The 16,409-nt window shown below is 40.7% G+C and overlaps 1 protein-coding gene across 4 annotated transcripts in view; it reads right to left on the minus strand.

The window, feature by feature from the left end:
• Positions 1–1,812: 1,812 nt before the first annotated feature.
• Positions 1,813–16,409, minus strand: part of CCDC102A (coiled-coil domain containing 102A) — a 175,852-nt gene continuing 161,255 nt past the window's right edge. For 2 of the 4 annotated variants that reach the window (XR_004539244.1, XR_004539246.1), the window contains 2 exons: positions 8,272–10,012; positions 1,813–4,315 (listed from right to left, as the gene is read on the minus strand). Coding sequence is in view for 1 of the 4 variants with exons in the window: in XM_033942379.1 (XP_033798270.1) it covers positions 9,886–10,012 (127 nt within the window). In the remaining 3 variants the exon portion in view is untranslated. Of the gene's footprint in view, positions 4,316–7,985; positions 10,013–16,409 lie in introns of those variants that run through there. The other 2 variants (XR_004539245.1, XM_033942379.1) reach the window with 2 other exon arrangements.

Genomic DNA, 16,409 nt, shown 5'->3' on the forward strand with positions numbered 1-16,409 from the left:
TAAGGTTCCACTGTATTTATCTTTTTATGATTGTTCATTAAAGACTTGGTATCTTGTACATCACCACTACAGTTTTTGCCTTTGTCTTCAACCATAACTTTACCGTCCATTCCCAGCCCACCTCAAACTCTACCTCCTTGTAAACACATAAGATTGCAATGATGTGGTTTTTTTGTGCAAAAAATTGTATGTGGAACAATGTCAAATATTTTTTGTTGTTGGGGGGAAAAAAGACTTATGTGTTTGGCATTGTTGACTGACATCAGTCTTTTTAAATATCAGGTCCAATGACATTCCAAACACGAGTCCTAAATGTAACCAAACATAGATATCTAGTTAACCTTTGCTAGGAATATTCAAAACCAGCAACTTAACTAGTTATTATTTTCAAGATCCCAGTCAAAGTTAGTTGGATAGGTCTTCCAGTTAACTCTAAGGGCTCCTTTTACTAAGGTGTGCTAGCGTTTTTAGCGCCCGCAGGAAATTACCGCGCACTACACCGCACGCTATGCTTCTAGAACTAACGCTAGCTCAATGCTGGCGTTAAGGTCTAGCGTGTGCGGCAATGTAGCACACGCTATTCCACGCATTAAAGCCCTAGCGCACCTTAGTTAAAAGGAGCCCTAAGTGCTGCATATGGCTTCCCACACACACAATTTTTAATTCTAATTTACTTTAAAAGCTTATATACTGGCACTACCACAAAGTAGTACACAAAATATAAAAATGTTTTACATGATAAGTTTAGATTAAACAATATACTAAACAGATCAGAAATGTAAAAAAACCAAAACCCACCAAGAAAACCCGAAGCCCTACTCACACTGCTTTTAAACTTACAGTTCAACCATGTTACTGATCATTAAAACCCCCTTTTATCAAGTTGCATAAGGGTTGTTTTAACCACAGACCGCTGCTGTAAAAGCCCTGACGCTCAAAGGAATTCTATGAACATTGGAGCTTTCACTACAGCAGTCTGCAGTTAAAAAAACCCCCTTATGTAGCTTGATAAAAGGGGGCCTAAAACAGGTGCAGTTAATTTTATGAGATGCACAGTGTCAAGAGGTAGATTTATAACACAGTGTAGGTCAAAAAGTCTGTTTCAAATGGAGGAAAAAGCCTCAGACACAGGCCCTCCCACCTCCACAATGGTGGTGGGGCGTTCACCTCATTGGCTAATAAACCTCCTTTAAGTAAACCAGACGCTGCACTGTGTTAAAGAACACTAAATAAGAAAACTATAAGATAGATGGAAAAAAAAGTTGGAATTTTTTTCATCTGTCTTATAGTTTTCTTATTTAGTGTTCTTTAACACAGTGCAGCGTCTGGTTTACTTAAAGGAGGTTTATTAGCCAATGAGGTGAATGCCCCACCACCGCTATTCCACCATTGTGGAGGTGGGAGGCCCTGACTCTGAGGCATTTTCCTCCATTTGAAATGGACTTTTTGACCTACACTGTGTTATAAATCTACTTCTTGACACTGTGCATCTTACCATTGTGAAGTGTTTCTGAATTATCGTTGGTTTTCACAATATCTGAGTTTTTTTGGCAGTTAATTTTATGAACACCTGTGTGGAATGACCAAACAGGCACCTATTTTATACAGGCAGCACTAGGCTAGAATTATCCCTAATATCAGAGATATTCTCTTCCATAAATTTATAGTTGCTCCAAAGTTGCAAATTTTTGCATGAACTCAATAGATTTCCACAGGTGTTTCATAAAACGTGTATACGTATCACAACTCCGCCCCAGCCCAACCCAAACCACAGCCCTGGAAACGCCTATGCACAGATGACAAAGAAGTAGGTAGACACAATTTTTTTATAAAAATAATTAGAAATAAAGCATTGTAAATTCACATTCCAACCATAACCCCATTTTACTAAACTGTGACAGAGGTTTCTACCGTGGCCTGCAACGCTAAATGCTCTGACACCACTCCAACACTCATAGAATTCATGTGAGCATCGGAACAACAGTGGAGCATTTAGCGATCCGGGCCATGGTAGAAACCTTTATTGCGGCTTAATAAAAGGGGGGATAATCCTTTTAAAAAAAATTCAGTTATTCATAGGAAGTGCCCTCTCACAGCATTACCTCTTCAATACTTTTCAAAATAGTAATCAAACTAATGTTGATTCTTCGTTACACTATGTAACACAATTTTTGTTCCTGAGCCGTAAGTGAAATTTCCTAATTGTTCATGCCTAAAAAGTATTGAAAATGTCTTATTTCCATAAAACTTTGCTTTTGTGACCAGGATAGTCAAAGTTTGCTATTTATTTATTTAAAACATGAAAATGCCAAATTTTCATCTTTTCATTCTTAAAAAGAAATAAAAAGCAACATATGAATCACAAGTAACATGCGAGTATATTTATATTGAAGTTATATAAAGATGACCACAAAAGATTTAGAAGTGAGTAGTTTTTTGAAATTATATTATAAGTTACTTTCACGAATCAGCCCCCAGAATTAGTCTCCCATCATGTTCTCATTATATTGTCCTTGGTAGCAGTGTTTGAAGTCTAGTATGTCCTGGTAGAAGTGTTCACCTTGATCTTCTGAATATGCTCCCATGTTCTCCTTGAATGTCTCAAGATGAGCATCAAAGACATGGACTTTGAAAGACATCCTACAGTCAATTTTACTGTAATTCTTCACCAGATTCTCAACCAACTCCATGTAATTATCCTTGTGATTGCCCAGGAAGCCCTAAACCACTGCAACAAAGCTGTTCCAAGACACTTTCTCCTTCCTAGTTAGCTTCTTGGGAAATTCCTTGCACTCCAGGATCTTCTTTATCTGTGGTCTGACGAAGACACCAGCTTTGGTCTTTGCCTCAGACAAGGGAAGATGTCTTGAAGGTACATGAAGACTGCTGACTCCTTGTCTAGAGCTCTGACACATTGTTTCATTAGGTCCAATTTGATGTGCAGTGGTGGCATCAGCACCTTCTGGGGGTTCACCAATGGTTCCCATTTGACGTTGTTTTCCCCCACAGAGAACTCGGTCCGCTGTGGCCAGTCCTGCCTTTGGTAGTGCACCTTTGTGTCTCTTCTGTCTCAAATGCAGAGAGAGCAGGGAAACTTGTTAAAACTGTCTTGGAGACCCATTAGGAATGCCACCATTCTGAAGCTTCTGATGACCTCCCAGCCGGAATCATACTTCAAGGAACCTAGTAAGGTCTTGATGCTGTTGTAATCCTCTGTGAGGTGCACTGAGTGAGCCAGTTGAAGAGATGGGTACTTATTCCCGTTATGGAGCAGCACAACTTTGATGCCACTAGATGAATTGTCAATCAAGAGATGTCATTCTTTTGGGCTACAGGCAATTCCAATTGCCTCAAAAAGGCTGGTCATATTGTGGCAGAAGCAGAGCCCATCTTGATGGGTGAAAGTGGAAAAAGCTTGGTGGTGCTTTCTTTGATATGTGACTTGCACATGTTCATCTGAGTTTCACTGCTTGAGCCTAGATGTCAAAAGCTTGGCACTGGACTTGATAGGACCAAGATCTGTGATCAAGTCATTGAGGTCATTTTGGTTTGGATAGTATAAGTTTCTCGCATCAGCTGAACCACTGATATTTTAAACTGGTTCTAGAATGTCTCCCTCACTCTCTGACTTGCTGCTCTCTTCTGAAGACAACTGCTCTCTTTCTCTAGGGAAGTGGTTATGGTGAGTTGAGGTCAATGTGGCACCATAGCAATGGATGAAGGAATATCCAGATATGTGACTGCAGATGTGTGCTTGCCAGTTAAATATTTGGAAGGGTCTACCATGCAGAAGTAGCAGTTGCTTAAGTGGTCAATGGGTTCCTGCCAAATTCTTGGGATGGCAAACATCATGGCTCTTTTCTCCTCTGTAACATCCTGTAGAAGAACAAAATAAAATTGTGGTATTGAAAACACTAAATTTCACCTATGACTAATGTGTATGAGATTCTTGCAACATATTTCATATATGATAGATTTTCAAATAACATTGAAAATTTTAAAATTAAAATATTTTAAATAATTAAACATCCTAAGAAATTTTACAGCAGAAAATTCCATCATCCTAGTGAGAAACAAAATTCTTACCTTCCAGAGTTATTTTGATTTTTCTTGCAGTGTTTGCATGTGAAGTGATCCCCAAAAGACATGCTGAAATATGCTTTGTAGGCATCGCACATCTTAGCAAATGCTTCTATGGAGTACTTTTTCCCTCTTGTCTTGATAAATTGGATGCATACATAGCAAAATGCATCTTCTGGATATTTAGTAAAAGGGCCCCTAAGTTTACTCAGCTTGAGAATCAATCTGGAATGTTCTGCAAAAATGGTAAATTACAAAATATCAATGTCCTGGTCACAAAAACAAAGTTTGAGGGGAATGCTAGCCATTTTCTATACTTTTGTTGCATAGGTAATTATGAAAGCACACTTATTATCCAGAAACAAACAAAAAAAACACCCCATATTCTGTTAAATAGAGAGCCATTTTCAATAGTGCATCCAAAACTGACTTTTGACATTTCCTGCCAGATGTCCAAAAGTCAGGGCAGAGAAATGTCCACTTTCAAAACCACAAGACATCCATGTTTTTTTCTGAAAATCACCTACTTAGACATCTTGGCTGTCAGGACATCCAACCTTAGGATGCCTCATTTTTTGGCCATTTTCAAACACAAAAACATCGAAGTTCAAAACATCCACACTCAGATCATGTGGACATGGGAAGGACCGGCATTGTTAATGGACTGACCACATAGACATGCCACTAGAGCAATGGGGCTCCTTAGAGGGCACTGCAGTGAACTTCACATACAGGGTGCCAGAAGTACATCTCACCATAACCCACTTCTAATGTATGGTGAGTCTTCCAAAACACCCCCCCCCAATCTACTATACCCACCTGTCTACCACCCCAACAGCCCTTATGGCTACAGGTGGCACCTATATGGAAGTATAGTAGGACTTTGGTGGGCTCATACTTTCCACCATAAATGTAGTGGTTAGAGTGGCTTAATGGCTTGGGTCCTCCTCTCTATGGCTCACTAGCCCATTCATCAGGTTACTTAAGACATCTATGTGATACTCTACTAGGATTTCCCATACCAGATGCTGCTGTTCTAGAGATAGAAATATACTGTTCATTTGGTGGTGGTGGGGGAGGGGTATAGTGACCATTGGGGGAATGTGGGGGGGGGGGGGTCATTACTTAATCTCTCTAATGATCATTTGGTCAGTGGATACCTTTGTGCTTCTAAAAATGGTCTAGGTATGGATGTCTAAGTTCCGTCCTGGGAAAGGTTCGATTATCACTGCAAGTCATCCAAGTCTAAGCCTACCCATAACATGCCTCCAACTCTCCCCCCCTTGAATTCTGGATGCACAGTGGCTGGGACACTTTGCAAAAAGACATCCAGAAAATCAGTTTGGAAAATTGGCACTTGGACATCCTGGTAATTAGGATGTCCAAGGGCCAGTTTATGCTGTCTTTTGGACATCTGTTTTTTTTGAAAATGAGCCCCTTAGTGTTATTTCATTTTATCATTTTTTTATTATTAATGTTATCATTATTTGTCTCCTTCTTCAATTTATATTTTGAGACTTGAACTCACTTAAAATAACCCTTACTGATTTTCAGTTATCAGCCATATATATTAGTATGTCGAGCATTTTCTCATCCAACTCTCCAAATAGGTAGGTAGCTTAGGGAGCTGTAAGTGTGTTTGGGGAAGGACCAGAACACCGGGGTACATGTGAGTGATTGAAGGATTAGAACACTAGTGGGAGGGCTGTATTTATGTGTGAAGGAAGTGGCCTAAGACTCTGGTCTTCTAGTAGATTACAAAAGGCTTGAACCAGAGGCTGTATTTTATAGATCCCGATTTTACGGCATTAGTAAATAGCACAGTCATGTCTAATTTGATCATTACTCTGCTAAATGTTTTGCATAAACAAGTATTTTTTTTCCACCCAAATATGGGTAAACCAGTGCTGGGTAGCCCCTGTGGGTTGGCCCTTTGTAAAAAGTGTGGCTCATAGAATTACCCCCTAAAATTGTGTGCCTACAATTAGGTACCCACAAAGGACATCACCCATTATTCTATAAAAGAACATAGACACCTCCTTTCTGTTAGAGAATACTAGAATAGGGAGTTTATTTAGGGGAAGGATCTGTATGTAGTGGGAATTTATTAAGGGGGGTTCTTCTTATATTCGTTGTTGTTGTCATGCTGTTTTTCATTGCACACACTGTATTCTCTTTATTTGTGTCTTGTGTTCTACAAGAAATCTTTTCAATAAAAATTGATCAATACAAAAAAATCTTGAATACTACTGTAATATAGTAGGGCATATATATCTATATGTGCTTAGGTACAAGCAATAGTACCTGCTATAGTGCTGGTGTAAAATGGTTGCAAGTAATTGTAGGACGGATGATATTCCTTAACATATGGGCCAAATTGTGTATAGTGCAACCAAAATTGCACACGCCGAAGTGCATTGGGCAATTTGAGCGAGAAACTGAAATGTTTAACAAGCCAGTCAGTGCCAATAATTGGCCATTAACAAGTAGTAATAAGCACAAATTAGAATTCATGCACACATCTAAGTGTATTCTATAAAATGATGCACACAAATTCTAGTGTACAGATCTGAAAAGGGGCGTGGCTAGGGCAGGAGCACGGGCGGGTTGTGGACTTTCCGAAAAATTAGGCGCACTGTTATGGAATATGACCGATTCGTGCTCAGCTTAGGCACAGGTATTTAGGCCTGGTTTTCACTGGCATAAATGGTTGCTCCTAAATGTTAGTCACATACATGGGCACTACATGTGATCTATAAACTGCGCCTAACTTCGGAGGTATTTTATAGAATTTTTTTAGGCATCATATATAGCTCATAAATGCCGTGTACCCACCTACACATTACTCTTTAACTATACACAAATCTTTAGAAGCACATACAGTCTGCAGGTAGGCGTACACGTGGGCCGCTCTAGGTAGAACGAGGCAGGGCAAGTTAAATGCGAAACAAATACTGTACGTTATACATATAGGGCCATATTCTATATATCAGTGGTTGGACCAGTCGGGTGTTCAAGATATCCCTAATGAATATGCATGAGAGAGATTTGCATATAATGGAAGTGACAGGTATGCAAATCTCTCTCGTGCATATTCATTAGGGATATCCTGAAACCCCGACTGGCTGGTGCTTTCAAAGATTTGTGCATAATTGAAGAGTAATGAAGAGTAATGTGTACACGGCTTTTATGAGCTTATGTGGACACATACATGCGTATAGGCTGTTAGTCTAATCATTTATGTGCATAATTGGTACATAAATATTTCTGCCTAGTTTATAGATTTTACTCCCTATGGGCACACAGTTGTTACCACTTGCGTTAAAATTAGTTTAACAAATAGGCCCCCTCTTCCAAGAGACTGTAAACTCCTTGAAGCAGGGAACTGTATCTGTACATAATTAGTTATAACACACCAGATGCTATACAAATACCAAAATAAATATTTGAGACTAATAAGGCTTATAGCTATTTAAAAAGACAAAGCCATTGAAATCTTGGATCATAAATGATATAGGTAAGAGAGATTTAGATTAGAATACAGACCGGTATCTATGAAGAGGAATTACACAGAGATGATGTATGATGAGATATACGAGAGGCCGCTGTAAAGTTCTCAGCCTAACCAACAAAGTTGGGGCAGTCTCCATCAAGGGCTAAACATTTTTACCCCCTCTTCTACGAAACTGCGCTAGCAGTTTGTAGCTCAGAGAGCCGCGCTGAATGGCCCGCGCTGCTCCCGATGCTCATAGGAACTCTATGAGCGTCGGGAGCAGCGCAGGCCATTCAGCGTGGCTCACCGTGCTAAAAACTGCTAGCGCAGTTTCGTAGAAGAGGGGTTTAGTCCAGCGATTTTCTACTTTTTTCATTCAGAATTTTTCCGACAGAACCAAAAAAGTGGGAAATCATTGGACTAAGTGTATAGCCCTCGAAGGAGACTGCCCAACTTTGTTGGTTGGGCTGAGAAGTTTTCAGAGGCCCCTTGTATGGAAGTGAGTGATATGGGCAAGGGATGGTTAAGATGCAGATACCATTATATACTGGAGAGTGACTGTCTTCCTCTGAGGTTGTCACAGACTTCATGAAAGGAAATCCTGTGGTCATCCTAGCAGATAACTGAGATATTTAAGAAGTATTTGGTCTGTATGGACAGAAGTGCTACATTAGAACAAAATGGTAATAATATATTACCAAGGTTTGAGCATGAACTCTCTTTGTTTTCCACTACAAAGTCGACATGATCTTTTTGGCGATACTCCTCCAATGCCCTTTGACTGTTGATTTTCTTATATAGGAGACAAATAGTCTGTCAACATCATGTTCCAAGACCCCAGGAAGAGAATGCAGAGCTGCTGCCAACTAACAAAGATTCTATACACAAAATACAAAGGGTGCCAAAGCACAGAAATATTTCACAAGAGGCTCTTCTTGACCAAAATCTCATCTGTTGTGGACAAGTGCTGTGTGCACTGCCATGTGAAGGAGACGGGTTCAGTTTCTGAGTCCAGCTGTGGCTCCCAATTTGAGCTGTCACTCAATAATTTGTGGTCTTGTTGTACAGGTATGGATTGGAATATAATGAATGGCATCAGCTGCAGAATGGGGTGGTCCAATATTTTACTCAATATCAGCAACTAAATAGCGTAGTTGGCAGGACAGCAGATTAGCTGGGCTCTTCCAAAGTGATACTCTGCTGCTCCTGAGGTAAGGGAAAGCCTCCAGCTAGTTGCAAATAAAGTCTCATAGCACCACAGACAAACAGAGGACTGGTTTCAACTGAGCTGGAAGGGTAGGAGGAAACCACCATGCCAAGAACAACCCCGCCCAGATCAACTGTTAAAGGCAGAAATTTCATTTCTGATCTCATTAGCCAATCAAAACTCTTAAGTCATTAAACATGAAAGCACACAAAGATTAGCTAAATCTAACCCCAAACACTGAAAAATATGCAATGAAAACAGTGTAACAAACAGTCATGTATAAAGGATAATCAATAGCCTGACAAATGGAATGTATTCTAAAAATCCATTCTGTTTCTCTATGCAGCACACATGGCTTCCAATCTTCACCTCGCTCTCTACTTTTTGTCTGGATGATAAACTGACATCCAATTCATTTGTTCCACTATTTTCTTGACATGTATTTTAATGTTTTAGGCTACTGGATTTGAAGTTAGATTTAATTTACCCATGAATTTATATTCCTAGTCAGTGATTTTAGTGGAATTGTCTTTGGATAACAGGATTAGAGAAATGCAGTTTCTGCCTTTAAAAAGCGAGATTATTATTGACCATGATATCTCTCTAGAAAAGACATCTCTTAGATAACCTACATTGGGGTTTTTCAAACATGTCACGACTCCCAAGTCTCCATAATTATGTCTTTTTAGCATGCCTTTATGTTGGACTCGCAAAGGAGCAGTGGCCAGGTGATTCACATGGGATTGCAAGTAAGGCAGGTGATTCCTTCTATAGGTTCTTTTTGAACAACAAGACTACATTTTTATATTCATGTGTCAGTCATCTGATTCAAGTTTGTTTTTTTCAGATATGATAAAATAACATTTTAAAAATATATTTCAAAAACGCAGAAAGTGCTATTAATTTTCGACTGCCAGATGAGCTGTCCAGACCATGGTGCTGAAGTGCAGTGAAACATACATTAGTAAACAATAGGTTTATATTGATCCTTTTTTTTTTCTGCATCTCTTGGTGACTGGGAATTCTGTGCTTTTTGTATGTCCAACTCCAGAACGTTCCTCTTTGTGTGATAATGTGCCTGTTGTCCACAAGTGTGGATTCAACATTAGGGAACTTGAATCTGTAGGTCTTCGTCCTCATCCAAATCGCTTGCTCCATCCCCAGGATCATCTGAGCTGAATCGTGAACGATGTATCTTTCCAAACAGTGGAGGGTTCTGTTGCCTTCGGAGCCTGATCACCACAAAAGAAAGAAGAAAATAATTTAGAGCCTGATTCACAACACGCAGAGGGATGTATATACATTTCTAAACTGTTTTAAGAGTGTGCACAGCTGATTACAACGCATGACATAACCGATTACCTCAATCTATCTCCAGATCCTAAACGTTCCAACCCAAATAGCTATCATGTAATCTTCTGGGTATAACCAGAATCTCCTCTTATTGTAATCCGCCTAGAACTGCAAGGTTTTGGCGGAATAGAAGACAACAATGTAATGAAATAGGATCCACCATCACTTGCTGGTTTGCCCACATTCAGCCAGTGTCTGTTTAACAACAGCAGAGGAATACCAGTGTAGGAGCTGTTACTAAAGGCATGCCGAGTAAATGTTTTGCACCTTGTAGTAGTGTAAGAGAGGGTGGGCCTGGAGCCAGGACACACTGAAGCCACAAAATGTATTTATTTATTTATTTATTTATTCAATTTTCTATACAGTTCTCCCAGGGGAGCTCAGAATGGGTTACATGAATTCATTCAGGTACTTAAGCATTTTTCCCCATCTGTCCCGGCTGGCTCACAGTCTATCTAATGTACCGGAGGCAATGGGGGGATTAAGTGACTTATCCAGGGTCACAAGGAGCAATGTGGGTTTGAACCCACAACCTCAAGATGTTGAGGCCGTAGATTAACCACTGCACCACACTCTAAATGAGTATAGGTAAAAGAAAATACCATTTATATTACATATCAGGCAGGGGTCCTGTTCTGTTTACAGGCGGGGGCGAGAAAATAAACACAAAAATGTTCCTTAGTCATAACAAGGTTCTCCAGTGGCTTGCTCCTGCAGGGTCATGACCTACATTACTGTCTCTCAGCATGGCCGTACACTTTACTTATCTCTGGTCTGGTTCCCCAGAGTTATTAATATAGTATCTAGCAGTTACTTGGTCAAAATCCAGAGTTGCAAGGTTCCAAGCTGAACTTGGCCACTTGACTGTTGCAGCTCCAGGTCACATGTAGATGATGGAGGCAGTTGCAGTTGGGTGTCACTGCTTCCCTTTGGACCTCCTAACCTAGCTGTGCCCTGAGCTGTTATACATTCCTAGCCCATGAGCTCCTAACTCTGCCCCTCCCATGTCACTTCCTCCCCTGGGAGGTTTTAAGATGGCTCTGAAACTGTAAGGGCATGCTATCAAGGGAGAACAGCAGCATCCTATGGATTACCTAACACACCTTAAGTATAATAATGAGAACTGGAAGTAAAACTAGACCACCAACTCTCCAATCTACTGATCACAACCCCAGACTACAAAACTTTCAGAAAAGAAATAAAAACCCTATTATTCAAGAAATCCCTGAAGACAAACCAATCACTGCAGGAATCATCTCAATCCCCTGAAGCAACCCACTCTACTCTTATAATACCTCTGGAAATGTCCAGATAACTTCCTATGTAATCCGCCTTGAACCGCAAGGTAATGGCGGAATAGAAATTACTAATGTAATGTAATGATACCGTTATTAAATGAGATCAATACTTGCTTATACAACAAAAGGGGTATGAATGAAACAATTCTATATTTTTTGAGACTCATTTGGGTCAGTATTCAGTGGGAGTTAAACGGCAGGAGTGCTGACGGGGTCCCGCCATGGTATTCAGCCACAGCTAACAGGAGTGTGCTTTTGGGAATATCATGTCTTATCTCTGCAGCACCATAAAAAAAAAGTACTAACATTTGCAAGGTCTTTATGCATATCAATGGTTAGAACAACGTGTACCCATATGAGAATAAATGCCAAAATTCTACCTAAGCGCTATTCTCCAAATACCTGTTCAACTTACATTTTGGTGCATTTGCTTGCGGAGCGGTACTTAGATGCTAAAACGTAACACCAGCTCTATGCCTGGTGCAAGTGCTCATGCCTAAAATTTCCGTAAACGGTGCCCAAATCTGGATGCCACAAATAAAATGTACGCAGAGTGGTATTCTATAAAGGGCACTCCGAGTTGAGCAGCACATAATGCCAGGATCAGTGCCCAACTTTTAGGCACGGGGATTTATACCAGCTGAACCCTGATGTAAATCCTAATGCCTAATTAGGCATAGATCCCCTGAATTCTATAGAAGTGCGCATATCTTTAATGAATGCCCCTAATACACTCATGCCCCCTTTTCAATTGCATGCTACAGGATTGTGTGCACATCTTATAGAATAGCGCTTAGCAAAATATGTGCAACAATCCAAATTGTTGCCAATTTACATCAATTGATTGCTAGCACCCAATTACTGGCACTAATAGGCTTGTTTACTCAAGTTAAATTCTGTGCACAAATCAGGGGCATAGCCAGAAGTCTATTTTTAGGGGTTCCCAGATATGGACTGGGGATCCTGATATTCTTTCCACCCTCTGCCAAAGCCGCCCACTGCAATATTACCTTTCCTGGTTGGGATGCCAAGCTCCCCCAGCTAAAGACATTTCCTGCCTGTGTTGTAATTTTTGATCATTCAAAATAGAGAGGGAGTCAAAGTACAAAATAACCAAGAAGCACAAGAAGTCCTGAGCAGTCAAACTTCCATTTATTGAAGGACCCGACACGGTCTGTGTTTCGGCGTATCCGCCTGGGTTTATAAAGAACTACGGAAAGATAGCTAAACAGATAACACCAAATATTTACCCGCTCAACAATCAGTATCCAAGGTATAGCAAAAGTGAAGTTACACCTGAGTGGTGCAGTAGTTAGAGCCACAGCCTCAGCACCCTGAGGTTGTGGGTTCAAATCCCACACTGCTCCTTGTGATCCTGGGCAAGTCACTTAATCCCACATTGCCCCAGGTACATTAGATAGAGTGTGAGACTGCCTGGACAGATAGGGTAAAATGCTTGAGTACCTGAATATACACTTAGGTTATAAGTGGTATATAAATGCTAAAAATAAATAAATAAAAGCTAATGGGAAAAAAAATGCTTTTGTCCTTTGTATGGTTTACATTGAATGGCCCTTGATGCAGGCTGATACGCCGAAACATGGAACGTGTTGGGTCCTGCAATAAATGGAAGTTTAACTGCTCAGAACTTGTGCTTCTGGGTTGTAATTTTTGCCAATCCACTGATTTCCTTCAATAAGATTAAATACTTCCAGTCCAATATTCAGCCCATGGCAATCATCATTTTGCTGACCACCACTGGCGTTAAACCTAGCAGTTCAATGTCACGTCTAGGCACCGGCACTAGTTTCTGGAGCTGGCTAACGCATAGCAGGTTAAGTGTGATATTCAGCACTTAACAGGCTGGGGGTTACCACATACAGATAGGACTAACTTTTATGCTGTCCTGTTTATGTGGTTAACCTTGCTGGTTAAGTTCTGAATATCAAAATGCCCCTAAACTAGTCAGTTTTAAATTTGGCACTAACTGGTTATTTTAAGAATGTAAGAATAGTCTTATTGGGTCAGACCTTTGATCCATCTAGCCCAGTAGCCCGTCCTCACGGTGGCCAATCCAGGTCACTGGTACACGACAAAATTCCAAAAAGGAGCAACATTCCATACTAACTAGTTAAGTGCCGCTGAAAATAAGCAGTTAGCCCTGAACAGGTGATTTAACTGCTTTGAATATCAACCCCTTCATGTTTAGCCAACCCACTAATTTGAGCGTTTGGGGGAAAATTCTACAAAAGACGCCTAAGTTAATTAGGAAATGCCAATTAAAACTGCAAAAAAAACAAAAACAAAACTGTGCTGGAATCTCGCCTCTGTAGGTACTTTAGGTAGCCTAATGTCACTGTGGGTGTGGCTAATGCCAGAAGTTTCAAGTTTATTATTTATATATTTATGATATACTGCCTATCATAATGTCTAAGCGGCATACAATAAAATAAAATAAAATAAAACATATATATTTAAATAGGGAATTAAAAAATATATACAGTACTCACCTGATATTCGTGGGGGGAACGTTCCAGAGTTAGCACGAAGGCAGAGTGCCGGTAGGGCGCTGCCTGCGAGCAGGGGTAGGAGGGCGTGGAGGTGATGGAGGACTGCGAGGGGGGCTTCTGGTGCGACATGGCGGGCGGGCAATTTGAAATGAGCGCCGTCCCGATAAACAATCCCATATGCGGGTGACGTGCATGCTAACACGTGACGCACACGTACGCGCTCGTTTTTTTTAAAAAAATTATTCATTTGTTACAACTTATAACAGATTATGGTAAGTACGCGCTCGATTATCGGGACGGCGCTCGTTTTGAGAGTTAAGGTTTGTGAGAGTGTTTTGCTCTTCTTGCAAAACACTCGCAAACCGCGCTCCTCGCAAATCAAGGTTTGACTGTTTAAGCATCCTTAAACAATTCACAACTAAGGGGTCCTTTTACTAAGATGCGCTAACCAATTTAGCGTGCGCTAAATGCCAAGGCTAATGCTATATTCTATGGGCGCCTTAGCATTTAGTGCGCATTAATCTTTAGCACACGCTAAATCGGTTGGCGCACCTTAGTAAAAGGACCCCTAAGATAGGCTCCAGAAATGTAGGCCTGGAAAACCCTGCCCAACGTTTCCGGTGTCTATCTTTCCCAGAGGCACAATTCTCTATACGGCTTCATTGCGTGATTGACATACGATTGGCCGCTGCTTTTTAGGCGGCCGCCGATTCCTAGCACAAAAGCTTTTAGGAACTCTTTACCAATATCATGAAAAAGGGCAATGACAAATACAGATGGATCGTCACACACAGTGACAAGAACACTAATGAAAATACACGTGCCGCAAATACTCGTATACACCAGAAAGTGATGATCCAAGGAAGCAAAGGCAACGTGGGAAGGTTTGAACAATTTAAAACTCTCAAAGAAGCTGTTGCAGCCAACAAAACCTTTAGAGCAAATTGCCCCTGTCCTGCAATAAAACCACTAGAAGAGGGTTGGAAGAAGCACGAACTGCCGGACCTGCTAATCCACTACAAAATACAGGAAGAGGAGACTACAGCATAGAACCAACCCTCTGTATGTTCTGTTGCAGGGAGTGGCTGGTGGTATTTGTGTGGTGGTGATTGTAGTGGTTGGTCCTTTATGAGGACGGTTCAATTCAAAATGGTGAAAGGTTGCGGCACTAGATGTCTGTTATATCGCACTTCTTCGCCCTTTTGAGCTTCCCCTGGATGAGCTGAGCTTTGCTCTGTTTTGCTCTTTTGTCCGTATGAGATTCTGGCTGCGCTCAGCTGCGGGAGTTGCTGTTGTTACTGTTAGTGCTACTGTTGTTTTACGCTTGTATTTGGCTGTTTTCTATTCCTGATGTACACTTTGTATTATGCCTGTTTGTGACCTTTTTCACTTTCAATAAAAATATGTTTAAAAAAAAAATAGAACCAACTCTCAGCAGAAAAATCAACACAAGTGATAAAATCCTGAAGGACTGTCTGGTTTCTCCTGAGGTGAAATTTGCCAACTTCAACTAAGAAACAAAAAGTTAAGAGAAAGAGAAGCCTGGGACCACTTAGAAACTGAAATTGTAAAAATGAAAAATAAGTACAGTCAGTCACATGTGAACTAAAATCACTAATTTAACAGAAAGATTGAGTAAAAACAATCAGAAGCTCCAAAAAAGAACTTTGAAAAATGTAACAAACACGGCATCCCGATTGTAGGAAGTGGTAGGTGTCAACCAATTACAACCAATCAGGATGCACTTTAAAAAAAAAAAATAAATCGATGTAGGCGTCAATGTAGTCATCTGATTCGCACCTATGGAAACACCTATGAATACCTATGGATGCCTAAGGCCAGTGTAGGTGTGGCTTATGCCAGAAGTTGCCTTAGGCATCCGTAGGCGTGCCTAGGCGCTTCTGTAGGCGTGCATCAGATGCCTTAAATGTAGGTCTGTAAAACACTGGCCTACATTTAAGGCGTCTGTACAAAAAATAGATGCGATTCTGGACGCAGCGCCTACCAGTGACTGACGCGCAGTAGATGCCTGTTTTGCAGGCGCCATTTCCAGAACGAGGCCCTGAAAGCATTATGAAAAGATCAAACCTAACCTAAGAAACCTACAAAATCTTAACAATGACAGTGCAAGAAATCAGAAAGAAATAGTGGACCTGAGAGAACCTGAGCCTGCACTGGAAAATTAAGAGGTGGAACTGCCAAAACTGGAGCAGATAAATCAGTCTCTGGGTCACATGAGATTAGATACAAGGCACAGAAAAGAGCTTATTTGAGACACAACAAACAGATCCTGCCATACACCACACAAACTGGCCTCGGTGCACACAGCATAGCCCACCAAGCCCTGTGGATGCTTATTTTCAAGCAGAGAAAAGAATGAATCTGCACAGGAAAGATGCAGCTACCTCAGGGACCCTTTAACTAAGCTGAGTTAGGTGCTAATACGGTTAGTATTCTGTCACACAACT

The sequence above is a fragment of the Geotrypetes seraphini genome, chromosome 4 (genome assembly GCF_902459505.1).
Source record: "Geotrypetes seraphini chromosome 4, aGeoSer1.1, whole genome shotgun sequence".
NCBI classification, from domain to species: Eukaryota; Metazoa; Chordata; class Amphibia; order Gymnophiona; family Dermophiidae; genus Geotrypetes; species Geotrypetes seraphini.